The sequence below is a fragment of the Python bivittatus genome, unplaced genomic scaffold (assembly GCF_059951505.1).
Source record: "Python bivittatus isolate LINGU-HERP-01145 unplaced genomic scaffold, Pbiv_v1 ctg000160_np1212, whole genome shotgun sequence".
Lineage (NCBI taxonomy): Eukaryota > Metazoa > Chordata > Lepidosauria > Squamata > Pythonidae > Python > Python bivittatus.
The window spans coordinates 6,737,655-6,762,755 of record NW_028277076.1 but is presented as its reverse complement, the minus strand read 5'-3'; the positions used below and the strand labels follow the sequence as shown (position 1 = coordinate 6,762,755).

The window sequence follows — 25,101 nt, the reverse complement described above, 5'->3', positions numbered from 1 at the left end:
AAAAGGTGATGGGCTTGCTTCAATCTACAAAAGTCACTTTCCTTTGTGCTTTTTCCTTTTTCTTCATTTTTTGGTCTCTCTGCAGGTGGCTTTAACTTTTTTCCCCCCCTTTTTCGGGGGCTGAGAATTCGAGAAGATTCCAGCTTTGAAGAGCACTTCTGAAGCAACCCATAGTCCAGAGACTGCATGACAGGGATGAATGCAAACTACAGTTTCCATTGGAAACCAAAGTTCAGAACCTTCAAACTGCGGTCAACATAAGAAGGACCAGAGATATCTAAGGCTATCATTATTTTCTTAACACCGCTGCTGTTTTTCCGGCTTTTGAATCCAGCCGACTGCAGCTTGGCTGTGCAGCTTGCTAACGCATGGCCTGTGATGTACCAATAATAAACACAACATCAGCGGTTGCAAGAAAACTGCCTGCTCTATCGATTATGTGGCACCACCTACTGACAATATCAACTCCCTACAAGACAAGGCGAACGTTGGTATCTTCTTCAAGATCTTGGCTCCTCCTGGTGACTCTGTGGGCATTTCCATAGCTTTTCTTGGCAACAATATGGAAGTGGTTTTGGCACTGCCCTGTTCTGGGAAGTTGTTGGGATATCTACAGTGTAAAGATTTCCTAGTGATCTTCCACCCAAATACTAACCAGGACCAACCCTTTGGGGTTTCTGAGATCGGCCGAGATCCGGTAGAGGTTGCCATTTAGAGAGACTCCCAGTTCGTTTGAGTCCAATTTCATGGACACTTCTGTGAAGTTTTCTTGGCAGTATTACATAAGGGGGCTGCTGTTGCATTCTTCCAGAACATTTCTGACTTTTCAGTAGAGCCTACAGCCCTGATGCGTGGCCTCCATTCAGACACTAATCAGATCTGTCCCTTCTTAGCTTCTTGAGATTGGCCAAGGCTGGCTAGGTAATAGGACACTCAAAAAGGGAAATATTGGGAAAGTAACGATAAAGCAGAAATGGGTTGGGAAGAGTTTTGAAAGATATTTCTAGAGCAACCAACTGTCTAGGCTAAATTCTAACTCTCCACCCACCCCAGTCAAACAGAGGAGACAGAAGAGTTTAATGTACTATTATACAGCCATCACTGCCCATTCCTGTGCCGAGTCATTTCTGGCTAAACGAGAGGCACAGGTTTTTGCAAAGCTTCAAAACCCTGAAAAATCTTTTTATCAGAGGGAAAATAAATAACTGTGAGGCTAATCCCATTCCTTTAATGTCCTACGCCTCGAAAGGGCATCTAAGCCCCATTAAGAGTTCCTCCCCTATTGTCATTTTTAACGATAACAGGACAACGGAAGAAGTCAAACAGATGGAGGCCCATCACACTAGCAGCATGGGGTTAAAATAAAATCTGACTACATCAAATAGGAGTTTGAGTTGTGGCCCCATCCAGTTCCTTCTCTTGGCTCCACCTGTTTCTTTGGAATAGGTGTTCTCAGGAGGCCTCTGAAAGACGAAGGGTGGTCCTCAGCCTTGGAAGGATCGCACACCCCACTCTATAATACAGAAGATCTGATGAAGAGATTTCCTTGCAAGTAAATATGTTAGAGCATTCTGATCTGGAATTTCCCCCCAGGATGAAGAAATGGGGGTGGGTGGGGGGGCACCTTCAGTGAAAAAGCATGGATTTGGTATACCTGCTCTTGAGCAGAGAAGCTGCATTGAGTCTCCTCCAGAATGCAAACTTTGCTACAGGTAAAGGAGAAGGTGGGTTCATCCACTGCAGGCCAGAAGGTGCCCTGTTTCCCTCTTCTGATCCACTTCTCAGCCTGAGGACCTTTGATGAAGGCCAGGTTAGCTACTGAGAAGGGATGGGTCATTGCAGCCAAACAGCTAAAGAACACAACCCCTTGGGTTGGGGTCAGAAACACATGATTAGATGAAGAAAAGAGGTTGACCCAACGGTTTCTGCCACGGTTCCTCATACAGCACCAACCTCATCTGAGATGGCAGCCTTGGCCTACAGTAGAAACTGACAGTGTGTAAATCTCCCTGTTGTCAGTTGTAGAAAAGGGGTGTAGCTTGGAAACTGACAGCTAAGGATAACTGCATCTGTTCCACTGTTGGCAGAGTTGAGGCAACTAGACCCTGATTTTAAAACTTCAACCAGTCACAAGCAAGCTGGAGCACTCTGAACTACAGTTCCAAACATTCCTTACCAATGGCCAGGATGGCTTGGCCCCATCCAGAGAACCCTTATCTAGGACAAAGTAGACATAAAGGGCCAACCTCACCCATTTGACCACCTGGTGGTCCTTCTTTGATAAATGAAGAAACATGAGATATGGGGTCTTTTCTGCAATGGGCTCTGGGGTAGGTGGTCATCTTATAATTGCCAACTTTTAGGATCAACAGAAGAACCTACTCTTTTCTTTTACAGATCTCTTCATGATTTTCAATTGCAATTAGATCCAAATTTTTAGCACGGTCAGGGTTGCAGTTTTATTACTGTTGGTATTTATTGACTGTCTTGGTTCTCACTGTTTCATTATTGTATGGGCTGCTATAAGCCACTTTGGTTTATAATGCAGCTATTAGCAGTGGCCTAGAACTGTTTTCAAGATGTAAGCATTTTTTAATATAAATACTCTATTTTGTGATTCAAAACCCAAAACCAGTAGTACATGGGAATGCTCTTCTCTCTCACAAAAACACCCATCTAAACCTTAGTTTCTCCTAGAAGGTGAGCCTCGGAACACATCTGTTTTCTGAAAGCTAGAAAAAGATCCAGAAAAGTCCATATAAATATAATTATAAACATTCTCCTGACTATCAAATGTTACCACCAACAGGGAAAAGACTTTGGCTGTTCCTACTTCTCTTTCAGCAAAGAAAACTAACAATTCCCAAGCGGGAAAAAAAATGCCAAAAGTTTTGAAGGGGAGGAGGCCTTGGAAGCAGGAAGACATCCCAAAAGAGGTTTCGAAAGCATCGTCAGAGGGAAGCAAAGGGTCCCTCTTGAAAATGCATTCCCCAAAAGGGCGATTTTTCGAATCCAAAAATCAACTGCCGACCAATTTTTTTTCTTCTTCACTGAGGCCCCCAATGCAAGCTTGACGGGAGAAGGACCCTCAGTATATGGGTAAACAGAACTTGAAGAGGAAAATAATCTGTTTATTAGTTCCAATTTGGAGTTTGCTTATGTGAGGGGGTGTGAAAAAAAAGAGAAAGAAAATGAAGAGGGTTTTTTCCCCCTCCAGTCTCACACACACACACACACACTAAAATGAGGAAGTATGACTACACAGCCCTTACAGCTTGTGAAAAATTAAACTCGACGGATTCAAACTGTCCTATTTCCACATCAAAAGAGAAGGCGCGCTGAGCTCTTCCCAACTTATCTTCAAACGCCAGCACCCTAGAAAGTTTCATGAAAAAGGAAAGAGAAAGGGAGAGAGAGAGAGAAATGGGGGGGGGGAGAGCCCAGAGCTCCCCTAAGCCCCTGTGCCCTTACCGAAGCCGCCGTCTCTCTTTCTTTCTCTTTCTCTCCTTCATCTAATTATACCCTTGTGAGTTTATTAATCAACTTGTAAATTATTTAGCAAGTAGCCACGCGCTGTCTTCAGCTACTACAAACACAGGCATGGGAGGACTAGCTGAGAAAACCAGCAGATGTCCCCAAGGATTTCTTAGCAATGTTCAGGCAGCGTGTGCCTGGCTGGGGTTTTATTTCATTTTATTTTTCATAAAATAAAGAAGAAATAAAACCCGAGCTTACCTCTCAGACAGAAAGATTTACCTAGCCTTTCAACTCCCAGATAGGCTTGGTAAGTAATGTCTTCCCGACCCCTTTAAAAGAAAAAAAACGAGAATAAAATGAAGGAGAGGAAGAATAAGATTTGCGGTTGTTAGAGACTTTTTAGAGATGGGGGGTAGATGTTGAGGGCAGGCAAAAGAGTGATCTCAAACCTCCATGGTACCCCAAATCGTAGAGAACACACTAACCCCCTCCCCAAATCGAGTATAATAAAAGGAAATAAAATACGCCCTTGGATAAAAGGAATCATCCCCATTTCATTCTTGTTGCTGCTTGTAGTAAAGTAAAGGTGGGAACTGGAAAATCCCCACATCCCTGTTCTGTTCCTCCTCGATCTCTCCAGCCACCAGTCAAAAGAATCCCATTGGGAGAAATTCAAATATCACTCTTTTTTAAAGGGAAGGCAAGCAGGACATTACTGAAAATGGCTGGTTGCCAGTTTTGAGTGCTCTCATTTTGATTTTAGGGCAAAAAGCACAGCGAAACATAAAATTCAGGACAGCCAGAATGGTGCTTTTTCTTCCTCTGCCCGTTGCCAAGAACAACCACAAAAAGCACGGCGTTACGACATATTCTTCCACAGGTTTCCCGTCCCAATGAAGTCTGTTCTGCTTATCTTTTTTCCTACAAATCCACCCATCCCGTTAAGCCGTGCGTTGTTCAACCCTGGTTCACAAAATCCTAATGCTTAGGTTCACAGATAATGAAGAAGAAAAGAAGAAGAACAGGAGGAGGAGGAGGAGGAGGAGGAGGAGGAGGAGGAGGAGGAATGAAGAATGCACCTTAGTGTGCCGTGTGAATCAAGATTAAGACTCATGTATTACTTTCACCCTTCACATTTCTTCTCTTCAGTGGTACTTTGATGGCAAGATTTGGCCTTGGTGGGATCTGATCAAAGAAGGATGCAGGGAAAGCCAAAAGGATGAATTGGAAGGGGTCCTTCTTGGAGTCCAGGAGTTGTTTTAATTTGGTTTTGTTGACCCACAGTGACTAGATTCACCTACTATGGTAAGGTATGGACTTGTGTGGGTGTATGCCTGTGTGTGTGCCTTCAAGTCAGTTTTGACTCTTGGCGACTGCCTGGACAACTACACAAAAGTTGTATGCTTAGCATTAAAATGGGTTGACCATATTTTTTAAAAGTCTAGATTCCCCTCCAAACACCGGAAAAGAATCAGAAGATTCTGGCCTCAGCCAGAGGACATAGCTCCGCCCATCTAATTTGCATCAGCATGACCCCGCCTACTGCAGCTGCCCTCCTCCCAACATTCCCAAGGGTAGCCCCGCCTCTCTCTTTGGCCATCAGCCCTGGCAGACAGCAAGAAGTCAGATGGGCTAGTATATTATTGTGTAGACCAGGGTTTCTCAACCTTGGCAACTTCAAGATGTGCAGACTTCAACTCCCAGAATTCCCCAGCCACCTGCTTTATGTGTGGACTTCAGCTCCCAGCATGCTGGCTGGGGAATTCTGGGAGTTGAAGTCCACACATCTTGAAGCTGCCAAGGTTGAGAAACCCTAGTGTAGACTAACAAGTTGAATAACTTGCCAACCTTGATCATTCTCAGATAATAGTCAGAATGGTGGCAGAGAGAACAAGGCGGTTTAAACTTCCTTTGGGATTTTCACGGGCATCACTGCCCATCCCTGCCAACACCCTGACTGCATCAACATCCTTGCTCAGAGCCTGAAGACCAACCTTACAGTCTGTGCTTATATTTTCCTCCTGCCCGTTCCTGGTGCCATTTTGGCTAAATCTCCCCATTTGGAGAATTACGCTCCAGATTAATAGAGATCGGATTAATAGAGATGTTGATTGACCCTAATATTAATCGGATTAGCCTCATGGGGGCATGTCCCCAGGGTTGAACACTGCATGGTGATTTTCCTCTCCTTCTTCCTCTCCCGAGAAGCCCGAGGTTATTTTCTTCCACAAATTTGTCACCCCTCTCCGTACCTGGCCATCCGCCGTCAAGGTACGGCTTAATGAATTCTCCAAGTCTGGTACCGCTGGCTGCAGCTTCCTTAAGCATTTGCCCGCAGCAAACTGAGAAGAAGGAGAAACAGAAAGAGACGAGGTTAATTTTTAAAAAGGAAGGGGGAAAAAAAAAGACAGAAAGGAGAGAGAGAGATGGAGGGAGGGAGGGAGGAAGAGAAAGGGGAGCCCAAACTGAGAAGATGGAGGGGAGAACAGAATGACAAAAAGCAGGGGGAGAAAAAGCTGGATATCAAAAAGGGTCACTGAATAAAATAAAAGCCATGGGGTTTCAGATGGTTTCTCCATCATGTACCTTTTCCTCTCTCTCTCTCTCTCTCTTTCGGTGTATCAAACAAAAGCAGGAAAGAATACAGAATAAAAAAGAATACATTTGGCAGGGAAGTTTTTTTTTTTTTTTCATTTTGGAAGGCTGGGAGAGAAATATAACTAATCAAAATAGGGCACAGAAATACGTAGTCAGGAAGAGAGCACATGGTCATAAACTTATAATTACGGAAGGAACTTGTGGAGAAGGCGGCCTGGGACTGGCTGTCTGACGAGTCATCCCAAGCCCTCAAACTCGTGGGATGTTCATTTAGTTGTCTTCTCCAACCTTTGCCCTGCCTATTTCCAGGAGAGACATTTGTACACTCCACAGTAGGGTGAAATCATCTTTGGGGAGTTTTTTTTCCTTCCTCGCGTTTTCCCACAGGTGCGGGGTCCGCTTTTTGGATCAACGGACTGGTGATCCAATGATTGTGATGGAAATTGACCGACCGGCTTTCACCCAAACCTGACATTGTGGGCTGAGAGAGAGGGACTGGCCCAAAGTCACCCAGCTGGCTTTCATGCTTAAGATGGGACTAGAACTCACCGTCTCCTGGTTTCTAGCCTGGAGCCTTCACCACTAGACTAAACTGGTCTTCTGCTCTGGGGACTTGATTAACCCATCCATATAATTTTCTTGGTGGAAAGGATTTGTGATTGTCTTCTGGGATTTTCTTGTTAGGATTTCCCGGGCTAGCTTATAAGTGTGGGAACACTTGGTGATTCTCCAACCAAGTTCTAACCAGGCACAGATACCCAGGAAGAAGCAGGAGGAAGATAGATCTAGCATATCTGGTCATTGCGTCATCGTGGAAATAATGCTACCTGAATCCTGGTGATGGACATCAAGATGCAAGTCTTATTATTATATAATTATTTGAATTTATCAGCTGTCCAACTCCAATGGGCATAACTGCATCCTTTGTGTGATGATGTTCATAATGCAAGAGTCATAATTTTGACATCATCATGGCTTGTAACAGATGCCTGTGGTTGCCTTTTCAAACTCAGTCAAGCTCAGTTAGGTCCTGCCACCTAGCTTAGAGGAAACTTCTTTAATCTGCACATCCCGTTCCAACTCACGTTCTGACATGCAGTTAATTTTTCAAAAGCCGCACCTCTCTTTATTTTGGGATGAAATTTTTAAACGTGGGTCCCAGATTCAGGAGAAAGTCTGTTTCTTTTAGACTCTAGAGCAGTGTTTCTTAAACTTGGCAACTTTAAGATGTATGGACTTCAACTCCCATCTTAAAGCATGCTGGCTGGGGAATTCTGAGAGGAGGCTCAAAGGATCTTATCCAATCCTCTCAAGCGTGTGAAGCCCCACTCCCTGCAAGTTTACTCAGAAGCAAATCCTCCTTTGGTGAATAGGGTTTTCTAGCCCATGGGCACACATAGGCTCGCCCTGTTGTGTTTGCAATCTTTTGCATGCCTGCTCAGGAGAAAGAAAGAGAGGCCAGGGCTGAAATCAAGATCTTCTGAAGGTGGGTGATATACTTAGTGCTAAGCTACAGCTCTTTTCGAAAAGCTGGACATGGTTTCTGTTGATCGTGATGATGTTGATGATATTGATATCTCAACTTTATTTTGGGCAACTGAGGGTGGAGCATATAGTTCTCCTGCCTCCTATTTTACCCACAATAATCTTCTTGTAAGGAGGGTTGGGCTGAGAGAGATGGACCCAAGGTCACCCAGCCAAGTTCCCACAATCTCCGGTTTTCTAGTCCAGCACCTTCACCATTACCCCAAACTGGCTCTCAAAATAAACTCTATATTGATGTGTGCAATAGGAAGCCCAGATGGTTGATCACAGAAAAGGCTTTTGCAATGGCTGTACCCAACTGTGTAACTCTCTGCCTCATGAGGCTGGCCCATCCTTCATGTCGGTCTTTGCTCAGAAAAAGATCTCTTCCTTTTGCCAGGTTTTTGCTTCCCAGGATAAATATGAAATCCTGTCTGAGATAGGAAACTGTCAATGGAGTCTATTCCTGTTTGCATTCAACTGTTTTAGAGAGTTCATTTGGCCAACGAGGAATGAAGTTTCAAGAGGTTATATTAAATTGTCGTAAGCTGCCTGGTGCGATACATGTGCATGAAAAAGATTTGCTCAAAACAAGCAAAAAGAATCTCTCTCACACAAACACATACCTACCTCTTTCCATTAATTTAGCAGGTGACTTTCCAGATTTTTGCAAAGGAGAGTTATGCGAAGGGGCAAAGATTTATTATGACCTAAGGGGAAACCACCGGAAAGAATTTAGATCATTGAAAATGTTCTGATGGTATATAACACAAGAAATCCTGCCAGTGGCAAAAGGATACCAGATGATGACTTTATCATCTTGGTACCCTTTCGGTTCAGGTTAGAAATTTCCCAATACTTGTTTTCACTGCTAAAGGGGCACCAGAAGGTTATTGAAGAAAGAATGCACAAGGGAACAAAGAATATTTATTGAGAACAAACCATTGATGAGGCCGTATTTCTCGGCTATTAAGGATGCCTGCAGACTTTTCCCAGATCCTGGAGGTCCGCAAAGAATAATCCGGGGTGAAAATGGGGCATGGGTTCGAGGTGGAAGTCGGACATGTGACAGAACTATTAAAAAAAGAAAGAGGCAGAACGTGACACTAGTACAACGTAAGTGCAAAGTTTTTCCACTGTGATTTTTGAACCCATGGACAGCTCTTGCCTCTCACGAGGCTAGAGAGAACATCACATTGAACCCTCCTTCAAATCTGGAATTGTAATTCGTTCTCAGAGTGGCATAAACAGAATTACAAATTGTTTTTTCCTTTCTACTAGGTCCCATTTCATAGAGGTCATCCAACATGCAAAGCCTCAAACCATGTTAACAGCAGATAATTCTTACATTGATCCAACAGGCATTCCCACAACAAATATACCAGGTCTTGATGTCCTGGTTCACACAAGACTTGGACTTCCACCTCAACTGAAGCTTAGTTTAATGAGTTTGGCAGCCCAGATTTACAGTTCCATAATTAAAAAATAATGGCCCTATGCATATTTACGGAGTATGGAGATCACCTTGAAGAAGAAACTCAGTGGCCATTCATTAAGCACTAACTTCGTCCTGGAAAAGAGGAGGAAGTGAGAAAGAAACTCAAGATTTCCCCATGTTCATCCTCTTAGGTATAAGAGGAAGAGAGAATCCTTCTCAGTCTTTTAAGATTCTGACATTATTATACCCTTTAAGAATAAAGGAAAGTTCCAGTAGTTCTTGTGACATCTGTTTCCTGACCTGGCCCACTACAGAGGGCTGACACTACGTAAGAGTAAATTCCCCTGAAATTAATACCGAGTGGACCTCTCTTGGAGTGCTCTTAGCTTGTTTTTTCCCTGAATTCATGCAGATGATAAAAGGGCTACCTTGTCCAGGGAAGCACTGTACAACAGGGGTGCCCCAGAGGGAGGGTATTTGGCAGGAGCATTCTTTCACTGCCTTGTAAAGAGAGAATTGGCAAACTACTCTAAAGCAGAGGGTAGCAACCGTTCACGGCTGGGATCCATTGGGGAGTTTGTCCCTCAAAATGGTTTCCAGGGGCACTAATTGGGTGACTCATTGATCATGTGCCATCAAGGCACTGTCGATTCCTAGTGACCTCATAGATACATTTTCTCCATGATGATCTGTCATGAACCTGGTCCTTCCAACAGTGCCCCCATTACCGCTGTAATTGAGTCCATCCACCTTGCTGCTAGTTGTCCTCTTCTTCTCTTTCCTTCCACCTTCCCCAGCATCAGAACCACAAAATGGCAGCTGTGATGGGCCCAGTCAATCACTGTGCACCCATTTAGTGGATGATCTCCGGCATCAGGACCCTGGTGGGCCTAAAATCATTGCTGCAAGTCAACAGGATGCTCAAGGCTTGCAGCAGGACAGTGAGGCAGGGGTGGGAGCCTAGTAGGGCATAGTAGGGCATGAAGGCAAGCTGATACATATCAGGAACACGTTCCCTCCACTTGCATGGAGTATCTCTGTAATTGGGGATCAACTTGAGGTTGATCTCTGTAATTGGGAATCAACTGTAATTGGGGATCAACTTTACTTGGGGATCAACTTGTCCCTGGGACTGTTTACACACTGCATCCCTTACTGGTTAAATAAACCTGCTGATGTTTTCACACTTACAGATCCTCCAGATCCTGATGCCAAGTTGCTGACAGTTTGTTAGCACAAGTTGATCCCCGAGTAAATATCAGCTAACCAGACCCAGCTTATCTCTTTTCTCCCCAAGCCGGCATATCCAAGATACAAACATATCAGGCTAACCAGCCTGCTTACAAATGATGCTTAATTTGCAGTAAATAACCAAGTTAATTAGGAGTAATGATCCCCCAGACTCCACATCTAATTATTCTTTAAAAAAAAGAAAGAATGAATCTAGCGGCTTGTTGCATCAACTGAAAAAGAAAGAGGGAGGATTTTTTTTTTAATTCCAATTTTCAATTTCTCTTACTGCATTATTAATTAATAATAATTAATATTCAGACGGTGCACACGCATTTGCAATCCAAGGCATGAATTGTTTATGAATGATGATGTGAACTTTTAAATTTAATTAAGTAATTTAGAGGTAATTAATTTGTAAATTCCGAATATAAACTTCTGGCTTGTTTACTTTAAAAATAGGGGCCTTGAAATTATTGAGAGGCCTTTTTCAAAATGCGAAAACACGGAGTGAAGTTATATAAAGAGGCTATCAGCAGCAGACAGTTGGGAATGGAGCAATTATTTTAAAAAAGCAGATTTCAGAGCAAGTGACTTCTCCGTTTTAATACTTAAGAGCCGAAACAAAAGTAACGAGCAATGTTCAAAGCTAAGACAACAGACCAAAGTGAATGAGAGAATGTTCCCTGTAAGGATACCAAAATGTTCTTTGACTCACAGGACCAGGTTTAATTGATTAATACCATTCCATCCCAATGCAGTCTTTTAAAGATGATTCATACATGAAGGTGCCCCCCACCTGTTCCTACCTTGCCAGAAGACATCCGCACACGGCTGGTCTGCATTGATTAACTTGATGGATTTCCCAAAGGACTGGACTATTCCTGGAAGGTTTCGATGATATTCCAGCAACCTCTGTGAGGTCTCTTTTTCAGATATGTCTTCAGGTGCCTTCAAACGCCAACGTATGTTCTCATCAGTGGGCCAATCAAAAGTCGTATGATACACCTCTGGGATAAGACCATGCATGAGTTAGACTCGACTTAAATTCCTTGCTCTGAAATACATCTGACAGGGAGCAGGCTGAAACATGATTGTTTCCAAGAAAAGATTGCAGAGCTCTGCCCCAAAGATCAAAGTTTTTCGTTCACCATTGCTGGTTTCCGTTTTCCCACCTTTGCAGAACATCAACAACATCAACAACGAAACCCACACGCATCAAGATGTACCTCCTGTGACTTCATCCACTCTCTTCCCTAGATTCCGCTCGATCAGCATAATGTCGGGAGCGTAGAGCATCACTGGAAAAAATAATCAAGGAAAACGTTACTAAGGCAGGCCTAAAAATGGTTTTTTTCCCTAAACTTTGGGGTGAGTTCTTCGTTCAGATCCAATCCCGTTGAGGTTCTCCTTTGTCTTGTCTCGGGCAGGGTGAAACCTACTTTAAGATTTATTTTGCAACTGTTTGGGGTTTTGCTGCTAGAAATGGGAGAACTGTTACAGTTACTCCAAAGCTTTGGTTGGGAAGAAGGGAAAGTAGTGGGAGAAAGGCAAAATGAGAACCTCCCCCACCAGCCCTTTTACTAGGTGGGTGTTATGCCTACTCACTCCTTGTCTGGCCTCAGAAGCTAAACACGGTTGGCCTCAGTTAGTATTCAGGTAGGAGACCCTAGAGTATCTCAAGGCTACATGGGGAAGTTGAGAAAACATGCTGAAAGAAGGCAGAGGCAAATCTCTTCTACACCATTGCCAATAAAATGTTATGGCTTACTCTACACTAGCGGTCAAACTCCACTTAATGGCATCTTTTACTCTACCTTTTCTCAGGGCTCAACCCTAGTTACCAGATACACTGGGATCCAATCAGGTTTTTGCAATATTAAATCAGTTCATCGTGAAAGTGTAAATAGATTCTTGGTTGTCTGCCCAAAAGGAACCTTCTTGAAACTTCCTCCCTCTGATATCTCTGGAACTGGATACGAAATAGAAAGCATTAAAAGAAAATTTGATCAGGCCACTCCATACCGACATGTCTAGGAATGATGCCCATCACTTGCAAGGACCTGGCGAGTTCTCGGGTGTCAGGAAGCCCTTCAAGAATCCAACCCTGAGGGATAAGATGTATAAAATTAATCTATCACACTAAAGAGCATCTGCAAGACATGAATGGAAAACATAGTAGAGGACGATGGAGGGCTTCCTGTTTTCAAAAGAGAAAAACTTGGTGCCTAGCTAAATCATACAGATGGAAGCTAAGCACAGACCCAATGGATGAGTCTGCTGAAGATGCTCTGTTAACCTACAGCATGAGATTATTTCAGGTGCTTAGAGGTTCTCTCTGCCACAACAGAAGACTAGCGGCCAACAGTATGAGGAATCCCACTACTCAAAAGTCTGGTCTCTCAGATGGATGGATGATAGATAGATAGATAGATAGATAGATAGATAGATAGATAGATAGATAGATAGATAGATAGATAGATAATAGAACCATCAGAAAACCCTGCATGCACGGCAGAGACTTCAACACATGGCTTTAAGTGTCAGCTTCACCCTAGTTGGAATACAAGATGCCAAGTCCAATAATCCCTGGTATCCATCATGGAACGTTCACCACTACCCAAGTTGGCAAACCGCATGAGTACTATTTCAACCCTTCTGGGTGACACTACCTACCAGGGTAGAGTCCATCCATCTGGACAGCCAGGCAAATTGGAAGCATAAAAGAACTTCCTGCCTCTGTGGAACCTGCTGGCATGATGAACTTCACATTCTGGTGTGAACAATTCTAGTTCTTCAGGAAGTTCTTCAATCCTGATTTACACTTGCTTTCCAATCCTATCTTCTACTTTTCCCAGTGATCACAATGGCTTTTCACTCCCCACTCCTGATTTCAAGAAGTGCATGGCACTTCCACCCTACCTGAAGGCATTTTCCTAGGAAAGTTCTTATAGAAGAGGGCTGGGGGAAAACTTCACTCTGCCTGGGCAGACCAGGCAAAGTTTGGCTAGATAGAAGTAATGACCTATCTCTAACTACAGTTGGAAGTCCTCGCTCTGAAATTCACCATAAAAAGTTCCCCAAGTAGAATTTGTCAGGCTCCTTCCCCCACCGGTCTCAGACTCCTTCTCAGCTACTTTGCAAGTATTAGTACAGCTATATCTCACCGTGTTGAAGCAAAGCGTATTAAGATCATTCCAATGTGGGTATATGTGCAAGAGGTCTTTATGTGTAACTCTTCACGCTCCATGTAACTTATGAAATAAAATATAACGGTGGCCTAATTCAGATGCCTTCCAGAAAGGATTTGAAAAGAGAAAAAGAAGGGAGGATAGGAACAATCAAAAGCAGCTTTATAGCTTCCTATTTTGGAATGCTGTTAAGATATCCCTAAGGGCACAACCCACAGTGGTAACAGCAGGCTTGGGGGAACTTTGAAGTTTGCAGAAGCTCAAAAATGATTTGAGGGGGAGAAATAGTCCAATAAGGACTTGCAAACATAGTCAGACAAGGACCCTTTGGGCAAAGACAAGGACAAAGATCCAGAAGGGGATGGAATACAGGTAGTCCTTGTTTAGCGACCACAATTGGGACTGGCAACTCGGTCGTTAAGCAAAGCGGTCGCTAAGTGAAACATCACGATTTTATGACCTTACTTCAGCTTTCCTTTGCTTTACTGACCTGCAAAGGTCGTAAATGCAAGGACTGGCCGCAAAGCTACTTTTTCACCACTGTTGTAACTGCGAACAATCACTAAATGAGGCAGTCGCTAAGCGAGGACTACCTGTAGGCCAATTAGCAGCATGCTGCAACATTTCACTGCAGGTCCTAGTTGCAGGTCCTACTCATACGTATAACCTGTACATGTGGATGCGTTAAGAATGCTGGAGAGCATCCAGCAACGGACTGTTGCTGGAAGCACGATGCTCGGTTGCAAGGATGTAGACCAATCCAGCAATGCTTCGCCTGAAGATCACAACACAGGCACTCCATTTACAACTGAGACATGCTGCTCCACTTTAAGAGCGTCTGGCTTTGCAGTCATGCAATCACAGCACCAGAAGAGGAAAAAAAGAGAGAGAGAGAGAGAGAGAGATGGGGGGAGTAGAAGGTAGCTTGACAAACAAGTTGTCTGTAATTAAGCCTATTTCAAAGTGCAGGGCTAATGCATTATAAATAAGCCCCTCTAAAACAGATATATGGGTCATTCTCTCCCTCCCCCCCGTCTCACAAAGGTTTTCCGTTCCAAAAGCCCAGCCAACCCCTCATTAGAATACATTATCCACCGGCTTGACACTTCAGTGAAACGTCTCGTCCACCGTGAAGGTGCAGCTCGGCTTGGCGCAGGGTGATTGATATTCCGCCGGGTTCCTTTTGCCAAGCCCCCAGCGGCTCGGTTCTGTTTTATCACACATCAAACGGGCGCTATGCTCAGGGCACTCCCCGCCGCCCCCGCTGCCGCCTGGCGCAGAGCCGGAGGTCTGAAACAGCTGCGGGTAGAGGGATATCACAGGAGGGACAAGCTCCAAACAGATGTCAGAGATGGGGGGGAAGAAGGAAAGGAGGAAGGAAAGGAGGATAAAGAAGAAGAGGAAGTGGGGGGGAGAGACAGAACAACGCTGCAGCGTGGAAGAAGGCAATCCAAGTTACATATTGATCTCTGTTCCCCCATGGGCTGCCATTAAAGTCTAATTAACACGATCTTCAGACTCAAAACTTGCTCCTGGAGAAAATCATGGGATGGGAGTTTCCTTCCTAGCAAATGAACCCAGCTGTTTGGCAGGTCACTCTGCCGCGCGTCAACGGAATTAAAGATGGGTAACGCTCTTTCCCCAGTCCCTCTTCCTTCCTCCTTTGATCCACCTTGAAACGGGTCAGCCCTGATTGCGCCCCATCAAGCAGGAACGGTACTGCCAGTCTAATGAGAAGTGTTGAGTTGACTTCTTGGGGAAGAGGAGAATAAACCCTCCACTTAGCATCCAAAACCAGAAGGACTCTTGAATTAACTCAGAAACATGCCCCCACTATATTCAATCCCCCCCCCCCCCGCATCTTTTGCAGAAACAAAACCTGGGCAATTCTGTGCATTCCCTTCATGCTTCTCCTGACTCTCATTCTCAAAATTTCAAAAATAAAGTATGGGCAGCTAGGAACTTCTTTGTATATTTTCTCACGTTCCAAAGAATGTCCTGCTTTTCTCATCCAAACCAGAAATCTCCAGAGGGACTAAGTATCCGTCAAAATCAATTAAATGCACTGAATCGGCTTGGAGATGACGTTAGGCCTTGATTTGTTTGGAGGTGGTTTGTTGAATCAGCCATCACTGGCTAGGTTCATACCTTACGGTAAGCCACAAAAAACTTCTTTTTTCCTGAATGAGAACGTGGAAGACCGAGTCTCTTCCCTTAAATGGAGCCATTCCTTTCATCTCTGCATGAGTTTCTGATCTGGACACCTCTTCTAAGAAAAATTGCCCAGAGCAGAGGTTCAAAGACAGATGCAATGGTCTTCTGCAGAATTACGGAGCTGCTAGGAAGCAAGGCTGGGTTGGCCCCCAAATCACGCAGAGACACAGCTGCCTCCCTCAAAGTTTTCAGCTATATCGCATATTCTGCGTAGCCTCCTATTTGGAATCGGCTCCCTGGGCAAAAGGGGGCTTCTGGCTACGCCGTTTTCTTGGCGTCCGTAAATCAGTTTGGCTGCTGCCCTGCCGGTCCAGCATCCGCCCGTGAAGGAGGAAGACCTCTTGGATAACCTGTCAGGCGCAACGATGCCGAAACCCTTGCCCCGCGAGCTGCCAGCGGTAGAGCTCGGTGCTCGTGGTTCTTTGGCTCAGAGCGTTGCAAGACACACACACAGATGCGATCGCTCATGATTCTGACGGCATTTGTGTTAGGGGAACAAGCCCTCCAGGGTCCTGGCAGCCCCATTGATCAATAAAAACACGCTCCTCAGAGGTTCCGAGTGACAGCTATAAACCCAAGCGCGTCAACACAACGGCACACGAAATCCGGCACGCCGGCTATAGGTGGGATGAAAGCCGGGCAATTAATGCCGGTCGAATGGCACCACGAGGAGAAATAAAACAAAGAGCGAAGGTACAGTAGCCTGGAGGCCCAGTTCACACAATCTATTGACATTTTTCTTCCAGCATAATATACCGACCTGCCTGGCAAGCCACATACCGTAAATCTGGCTCTCGAGGAGCGAAACCTACACCCTCTGCAAGATTTGCCCTCCTCCTTTAAGCTACTTTGCTGTTCTAAAGGGAGAGCCACAGTGCGGGAGGGGGGGTCCCCTTGGGTTGAAATTTAACCCGGGGCCGCTAATTTAACCCGAGGACAGACTTGGCGCTAATTATGCAGCTAACTCTGGGGATCTACAGAGATGATTTCCCGGGCAAAGGATGAAATACCCCCTAGACCTTCATGGCTGTTCTTAGATTGCTAAGGGCCACCAAATCGATGTTGCTATGTCCCCTCTGTGTGACAGGACAGACCTTGGCAGGGGCCGCGTTTGGCCTATTTCGGTCTCACGCGCATTTCCTACCTCCAAATGGCAGAAAACTCTGCTGTGCAATCATAGGGGAAACTCCAGGGGCCCAAACAAGAGACTCAAGGGCCACAAGTCACCCACCCACACTCTAAGCCATGGTTTAGCCAGGTTTTGTTGAACAAACCACACTGGCCAGATTCGCTTCAGATTCACGCTTCAGGCCGTAATACAGCCTCTCTCGCTTGGGCTTAGCGTGCTGTGCAAACTTAAAACTGCTGGGTTGCAAATCATGGCTTATTGATCAGCATAGCGTGGCTGCGTTTGCGTAGCAGGCCTAACCTGATTAACGAATTAACCCATTTTCAGAGTTCGCATAAAACACTGAAGCTTTGTTCAAGCAGTCGACTGACTTCTGGGCCAGCTTGGCACACATGTCACTGCACCCTTCTTTTCACTCTACAGGTCGTCCTTGACTTACCACCATTCATTTAGCGACCCTTCGAAGTTACAACAGCACGGAAAAAAGTGACTTACAACCAGTCCTTGCACTTATGACCATCACAGCATCCCCATGGTCACATGATCAAAATTTGGGCATTTGGCAACTGGCATGTATTTATGATGATTGCAGCATCCCAGGGTCACGTGATCACCATCTGCAATCTTCCCCGGAGGCTTCCAACCAAGAAAGTCAATGGGGAACCACATGATTCACTTAGCGACCACATGATTCACTTAGCGACCACATGATTCACTTAATGACCACATGATTCACTTCACAATCATGGAGATTTGCTTAATGACTGCCACACAAATGTCATAAAATTGGGTGTGGTCATGTGATGCCTCGCTTAACAACCAGCCCACTTAATGATGAATTTTCTGGTCTATATTATGGTCATAAGTCGAGGATTACCTGTATTGATAATTCCACAATTCCCTGTGCTAATATTTGTGAGTTCAATCCTATCCCCACTCCACCACCGCCCCAGCCCCACCTTTGCAAGCTATGGGTCATACGTACGCTGCAGAGACAGTCTTCAAGCTTCAGGCGTTCCTCAATCAGTTTGGCCCACACAGCTTCAGGGATCCTCTAAATCATTGTTAAAGACAGAGAGAGCAGGTGAGTTAAAGAGAATTTGATCCAAACCAAATGCTAATGCTTGATTAGAATAGACTCAAAGGGATGGGTGGTTAAAAATCTGTTGCAAACATGGGACAAAACCCACATGGAAACAGTTGACACTTCCCCAGTTCAACTCCTTAACGTTTTAGAAGTGGCAAGGTTTTCAAACTCGGGGCAGCTCTGGGTTAATAAGCCCTTGCTTGGGGCACCAGGGGAAAGGGGGCACCCCAGATTTCCCCCCTAGCTATTATGCCCTTAACTCTATCACTGCCACACTAGACTTCGGGCGGATTTTTTGCAATTGTCCTTACCTGCCCTGTTTGACTTTATTCTGCATTGTTTAAAAAAAAGAAAGAAAGTTTCCTTTGGCACGGTGAGTGACTAAAGTTTAAAACTTTGGTCTGAAGGTGTGGTCAGAGATCACATTTGTTTCCATCTCGTGGCGTGAGAGTTTTGCTTTGCATCAAAGGGAGCCACAGTTGGTCTGTGCTTAGGGCATCCGTTGGCCTTCATCCAACCATGAACGGGGGGCACCGTTTTGAGAGAGGGAAAGACCGCAGTTGATGGGATAACGCCAGGGGTGGGGTTTTCTCAATTTTCCAGAGATTTGGGTTTGCTGGTTTTTATTTTTTAAACTGCACCAAGTGGATTTCCAGGCCCATGCTCTAGTTCAGTGACGGTGAACCTTTTGGGCTCGGAATGCCAAAAATTCGGAAAATGCCTTAGTTGACTCTGCTGGCATGTCACACCCCCGCCCCCCCATCCTGAACAAAAGAGAAACAACTCTTTACATATTCACTTATTTAAAAAAAAACATACAGTCCAATCCTACATATTCTATAAAGAAACGTCAGATAATTACAAAAATGAAATACGAGGAAAACAAACTCAGTTTCTTTGGTAACTCAAGCAGGGAAAATAGTGGTTGTCGGGTGTTGGTGAACGCTGGCGTGTCGCCCAAAACGTCGTGGCGTGTCACCTTGGACACACGTGTCATAGGTTGGCCACCACTGCTCTAGTTTTCGTACGATCCGGCTTCAACAAGATGGGAGGGCCGGGCTCCCAAGTTTCAGCCATTTTTGTCAGAAGAGACCCATCTACATTAAATCAGGTACAACATGCAGCTGAAAGACTCAGCTGATCAGCCTAAGGCTATCAACAGAGCAAGGCTTCTCCATCAGTTGGGCAAAATAGTCAAGTTTCCTTGGAGCCGAGCTAAACGATGATTTCACGGACACATCCAAGTGGTTTACCAAGCAACAAGCACAGACTCTCTGCCGTCTCAGCCTTAATCCTTTTTTTATTTCTTCCTTTGAACTCCTTTATTAGTTCTTTCTCTCTCTCTTTTAAACGTTCCATGCTGCTTCCCACTAAAAAAAATAAAATAATCTCAAAGCGGTTTACAATGAAATTCAGATGGAAACGTTTCCCGCAGCCTGGACTCCTGGAAGCCGAGGCAGTTCCTCCAGATTAGCAGTTGGCGGATCGGTATCAACGGTCATTCTTGGAAACTTTTCTGCTCTGGTCTGACAATAGGGAGCAGGGACGGCTTTCCTTCAAAGGAGACGGGACGCGAGCCATCCAGGATCGAGCCTGCCGAGAGCAGATTCCTGGCAGACAGGTGAAGGATGGACTAAATGACCCAATTAGGCCTTCTCCTGGGTCCCCAATGACTCCAAGCCAGCTCCAAAGCAGCTACGGCATTCAGAGAGGCAAAGGGAGAGCACGAAGGGAAAGAAACAGCCCGTGTTTCTTGGAAGTCTGAGAGTCCCGCCGGGCGGCGCGTCAAAGCTTCCCGCAGCCTCTCGCGGCTGGAGCCAACATCGGCAGCTTTGAGGCTGTCACTTTACAAAGGTGCCTCACGCTGCTCTCAGAAACAGCCAGTCTCTCACGTCCTTCTTTGATGTGTCATTTCAAGAGATCATGGGACGGCCGGGGGTCTGCCCGGCAAAGGCTTCGGAATCCAATTTAAGCCCCCCTCCCCGTTCCTCTTCAACTCCTTCAGCTCAACGGAGTGTTCTCATCCTCTCTGCTTGACCAGCGTCAACTGATGAGAAAGAACAACCAAGGGGGTTTCTGGAGACAAGGAGGAACAGCTGGAGAGAGCTGCTCTTTCAGAATGAGAAAGTCCCCCCCACCCCAGCCTCTGGCTAGTTCTCTTCAGCAGGAGAGGTGGCCTTCTCCTAAACTGGCCAGAGGAGGACGTTTCAGAAAATCTCTCTGAAGAAACCGTGGGCCTGAAAGAACCTGGGACAGTTGTGAAGGTCCTGAGGAAAGCTGAAGGGGGCCTTCACGATTTGGGAGGCCAGTCTCCTCTGCTTGTGAAAATCTGGGGTTTATCTTGGATTTGGAATGGGATCCAGTCTTAATACTACCATGTTCGGGAGCAACATGTACATATCTTCTCTCAAAGAAAAGGCCTGAACTTCTCCAACCCTTTTGGCCAAAGGGAAGACCACAAGGAAGGTTGCCTTCCATGTGAAGAGGTTGATGGGAATCTGTCACAGGAAGCAACGGTCAGGGCTCTGAGCAGGAAGAGATGTCCCAGGCAGGTGCGGGGTGGGGATGGCATATGACCCAAAGTAGAAAGATGTTCTTGCTTTCAATTCTGTGCAGGAATCAGGACTGGCAAGGAAGAACACTGCCACCCTTCTCTCACTGCCCTCAATACAACAAGGCATCTTGAAGCTGAAATCCAACAAATCCTTGGGAGTTGAGTTGGGGTAGATCAAAAAGCTTGGCCCAGCCTTTCTACACTGTAGTATTCCCTTTCCCAGGATGAAAGGTGACATTCTTGCCCCCTCCCGCTTTGCTTCCTTCTCCTCAAAGCTATACCCAGCCCCCACTGGTTTGGGCTCCTTTGGTCCTTCCTCTGCCTCCAATCTGATCTAGGGCAGGGTAGAAAATGCTTGCTGAAGGCAGGCAGGTGGGTCTGCTCCCTATGTAAAATTCCAGGAAAGCTGTTGGTATCTCTGAGAAGATGAGGGGGCCAAAAACCTATGCTCCTCTCCAAAAACAAAAAAAAAAACAAACCCAATCTCAGCATCTCTCCAAAATTTGCTACTGAAGGAATGAGTTACAGAAATCATTGGGAGGAACTTTGTCTGGCCTAGCTATGGGCAGGTCGCTCCAAACAGAGAAGACCCAGATATCTTCTTTTCTAGCCCGTCTTTACCAACACAAGTAGCACATTAGCACCTCGGACAGCAACCGGAGTTGAGGCTTAAGTGTCTGCCCCACAAGGTTCAAAAGTTGGAGTTTGTGGACTTGTTTGAAGGGCCTTGAGTTGGGGAAAACCTGCTCTTTGCAGATGCCAGCTGAGCCAAAGAGACGTGTAAAGCGGCCGTGTCGATTTCATTAGCCGTTCCCCACTCTGCTGCGTGATTTTTGCCAGGTCTCTTTGCCTTTCATGTCCTACCCTATAATAATCAAGGAAACCCTACAGGGCATCCTTGAAAGCACCACTGATTAGCCTGAAATATGCTAATAATGAGAGTAATTAAACCAAAGGGGATTTTTTTTCCTACTCACAAACATTTGTGTGTGTGTGTGTGTGTGTGTGTGTGTGTGTGTGTCGCTCCAAACCAATTGAGGTTTTATTGTGAATGGAATGAAAATCCATCTTTGGCTCTGGAAAAACACTCTAGATTGTTGCTTTTGTTCAAGCTGAATAAAAAAGAGGGGGCAAGATCAGGGGGCACGAGGACTGAAGTAGCAAGGGAGCTGCGCAGCCAGCAAGCCAACAGGAAAAGTTGTACTAGCAACAACCCAACTTTCTCTCTGTTCTTGGAAACGGGGGTTTGATTGCAGGAGCAAATGAGTTCTTTAGCTCCGCAGGTTCTCCTTCGACAGTTAAAAAACAGAAACAGCCTGGTGGCACCTTTTCCAGATTAACACATCTTATTAAAAGAAGGGAGCGACAGCTCACGAACGTTTATGCCTTTTAATAACACTGCGATGCCTTTTAATTAAATTTGTTAGTCTGTAAAGAGGCTAACCGACTCCTGATTTTTGATTACCAGAAATCCTCCTACAATGTCCTCAAAAGTTAGAAACTTGCAAAACTTGGTTGGGTAGCCAAGATCTTGCCACCAATCACCTGAGAGGGAATTACTCTTATCTGAGAACCCTAGGGCGGAAACTATTTTATTTCATTTTATTAATATTTTATTGGCTTGTATGGCCACCTATCTGAGAACCACCGCTCTGGATGGCTCACAAGAATTATAGAAAATCCACATCGTACCAAAAAATAAAAGTAGAAAACCTTAAAAACAGAAACAAGGACATCTGGTGCCACAACTGAATTGCTTTGATGGAACCAATAGCAGAGTTTTCCAGCCCATCTTCACTCTCCCCCAGTACTTGGGGGAAGAGGGTTTTTTTATGGCTTTGGGGAAGGTTAAGAGGGTGGGGCCTGCCAGATTTCAAGGGGAAAGGGGTTCCACAAGGTAGGGACTGCCATGGAAAAGCCACGTCCTGCAAGATGGTCACATTTAAGGGAAGGGACCTACACCACCTTACTCTCTCCAATCTGGTGAGACAGGCAAGGGACCCTCAGGGCTGGGGAAAGAGAAGCAATTGCATTCTACCATGAGAAGAAGGGGAGGACCTGTTTTAATTCCACACTGCTCATACAGGAAACTCCCTCACTTTACCAAGCGGGCCCTGGGCTTCTGCGTCTCTCTTTCCTTTCTACCTTGCTAATTTGCCTGCGTAAAATCCCAGCGCTCCCTTGCTGCCACGGATGGCTTGTTAGGATCCAGGGCAGTTGTGTGTCTACACCTCCTGTGGGTTGGTAGGGAGCATTCCAAGACGGAAAACGCTCCTGTCGGATTCAGACATGACCCCAGGAGTTGGGAAGCGTGATGGCTCCCCTCCCCAGCCCTTTTCGCTCCCCTCTTCAAATAACCATGCATAATTAATTGAAATAATTGGGGGGGGGGGAACCTACACGTGGATCCATCAAGCCCTATTATTTGCAGCTCACTTTCCCAACAATTACCCCCTTTAAACTCGCAGGGTCTTGGCAGACCACGAATTCAGAAAGGAAATCTCAACCCTCGACACCAAACGGCAGATTTCTCTCTGCTCTTCCTATCCCAGCCTGTGAGCCTGTTATCGGACTCAGAAGGGTGCGCTGGAGCAGCCTTGATGCAAACGAACGGTGATAATTGGACCTCTCGTTGCGCACCTGCCGAAAAACCCGGCAAACGCCACAATTTATTTTCCCCTCGCATGTAGAGATGGCCTTGTTACTTCCAGCAACATACCTGCTTTCTCTCCTGATACTCTTGCACTTCGCTTGCTAGGGCTGACCACTCATTGGTTAACAAATTCTCCTGGGATATCCAGGGGATTATCAATTGTTTACTCAGCCACATTGCCTGCAGAGAGAAACAAGGTGGGAGAAGAGAAGGGGGGGGGGAAGTGTCTTTCCAAAGTATATTTGAAGAAAATAAAAAATGCCGCATTGCCAGAGTTTTTCATTTGCGGGCGGGCTGCTTGGAACAGTTACTAGCAGGAAAAGACACCCAGGGTGGTCACACAAAAGCCAAAATGATGCGCGAACGGCTGCTTAAAAAGAGAGCGGGAGAAACTACTTTTAAATTTGACACAATGGGAATATGGGATGGTGATATTTATGGTGCTCTGAAAATATATCCTCCTGCTTCGTTCAGAAGCAGCGCAAAGCTTTCCTTCCTGGGATGTTTCAAGCAGAGGCTGGCTAGATATTTCTCCAGGATGTTTTAATGCAGATTAGCGCAACGAAAAGAGAGTGAACGTCAATGGCCTTTGTTAGAATATTATGTAGCATTAAGCAACGTCCCCACAACCAAAAGCCCTCCACCTGTTAATAAATAAATAAAGGCCTGTGTCGTTAATTACCAAAGGTCTGGAGAGATCATCAAAACAGAGAAACCTTATGCAACCCTGTGAGATAATATCTGAAATTACAGGTGGCCTAGGGCTTATGGTGTTAATCTTGGGAGTGCAGCCCCTTCTACTACTTTTAACTGATCATTAGGATAGCCAGCAGGATGGACTTCTCATAATTCAAGGAGGGCGCTTGCTTCCTCCAAATGTGATGAAAAGGGGCTTGGGGAGAGAATTGGGCTTTTTGAAGGGGTGACTGTTGGCTGCTAGGTATGGTAACTTTTTCCTATGCAACGTTCTGGAGAAGGAGGAGGAGGAGGAGAAGGAGAAGATAAGGAGAAGAAGGAGAAGGAGGAGGAGGAGGAGGAGGAGGAGAAGGAGAAGGAGAAGGAGAAGGAGAAGGAGAAGGAGAAGGAGAAGGAGAAGAAGGAGAAGGAGGAGGAGAAGGAGGAGAAGGAGGAGGAGGAGGAGGAGAAGGAGATATGGGTATGGTAGGAGAAGGAGAAGGAGAAGGAGAAGGAGAAGGAGAAGGAGAAGGAGAAGGAGAAGGAGAAGGAGAAGGAGAAGGAGAAGGAGGAGAGATATGGGAAGGGGAAGGAGGAGGAGGAGCGGTATGGGTATGGTAGGAGAAGGAGGAGGGGGAGGGGGAGATACTCACAATAGTAGTTTTCCCAGAGGCTGGAGGGCCAAGTAAAAAGATCCTTGGAGCTATGGATTAAAGAAAAACATGAGATTGTCAAGCTTCACAGTTCTTACGGGGCTGGGTCATTTCCTAATTATGCTGCACATTATGAGAGGTTGCCTCCTTCATGTTCAGTTTTGTGCGTCTGAGGGGTGTTTGTGACCTTATTCATTCCTCAATGTGGACCTCCAATTTAGAGGGAGGAGGGGCTTCACCATGGAGGCCCTCCATATGTTTTGGACTTCAGCTCCCATGAAGCCTTGCTACTATGGCCAGGGGCAAGAGAAGATGGCAGTAAAAGTATTCTTTAGGTGGCCTGTTCCAATTTTACCTTTGATGCACTGGTGCTGAAGAGCACTTTTTTTTTTTTGAACAAGAGCATCTAGCTTCATACCCCCTGCTCACCCCAGGGTGCTAGGAAGTCCAAAGGCAGCTTTTTTAAAAAAAAGAAACGAAAAGAAATGAAGCATGGAAGCCTTTCTGGTCTTCAGTAACGAGCCGAGATTTCGTCATAGAACGTATAGCTTGTGCGTTGGGAAGCAAGGGTCCCCAAACACCCAGTCTGGCTGGACCCTTGTTTACTTCACCATGGTCGATCACGCAAGCCACAATGGGCTAGGTTTGCACAGCCATGCTCGATCTTGAACAATTTGC

The 25,101-nt window shown here is 45.5% G+C and overlaps 1 protein-coding gene across 1 annotated transcript in view; it reads right to left on the bottom strand.

The window, feature by feature from the left end:
• The window catches only part of AK8 (adenylate kinase 8), a 61,073-nt gene that overhangs the window by 26,758 nt on the left and 9,214 nt on the right, over positions 1-25,101 (bottom strand). The window contains exons 3-10 of the mRNA XM_007425206.3: positions 24,424-24,473; positions 23,162-23,275; positions 17,787-17,855; positions 12,293-12,374; positions 11,497-11,568; positions 11,077-11,277; positions 8,542-8,673; positions 5,730-5,819 (exon numbers count right to left, since the gene is read on the bottom strand). Of these exons, the coding sequence (XP_007425268.2) occupies positions 5,730-5,819; positions 8,542-8,673; positions 11,077-11,277; positions 11,497-11,568; positions 12,293-12,374; positions 17,787-17,855; positions 23,162-23,275; positions 24,424-24,473 (810 nt within the window). The remainder of the gene's footprint in view (positions 1-5,729; positions 5,820-8,541; positions 8,674-11,076; positions 11,278-11,496; positions 11,569-12,292; positions 12,375-17,786; positions 17,856-23,161; positions 23,276-24,423; positions 24,474-25,101) is intronic.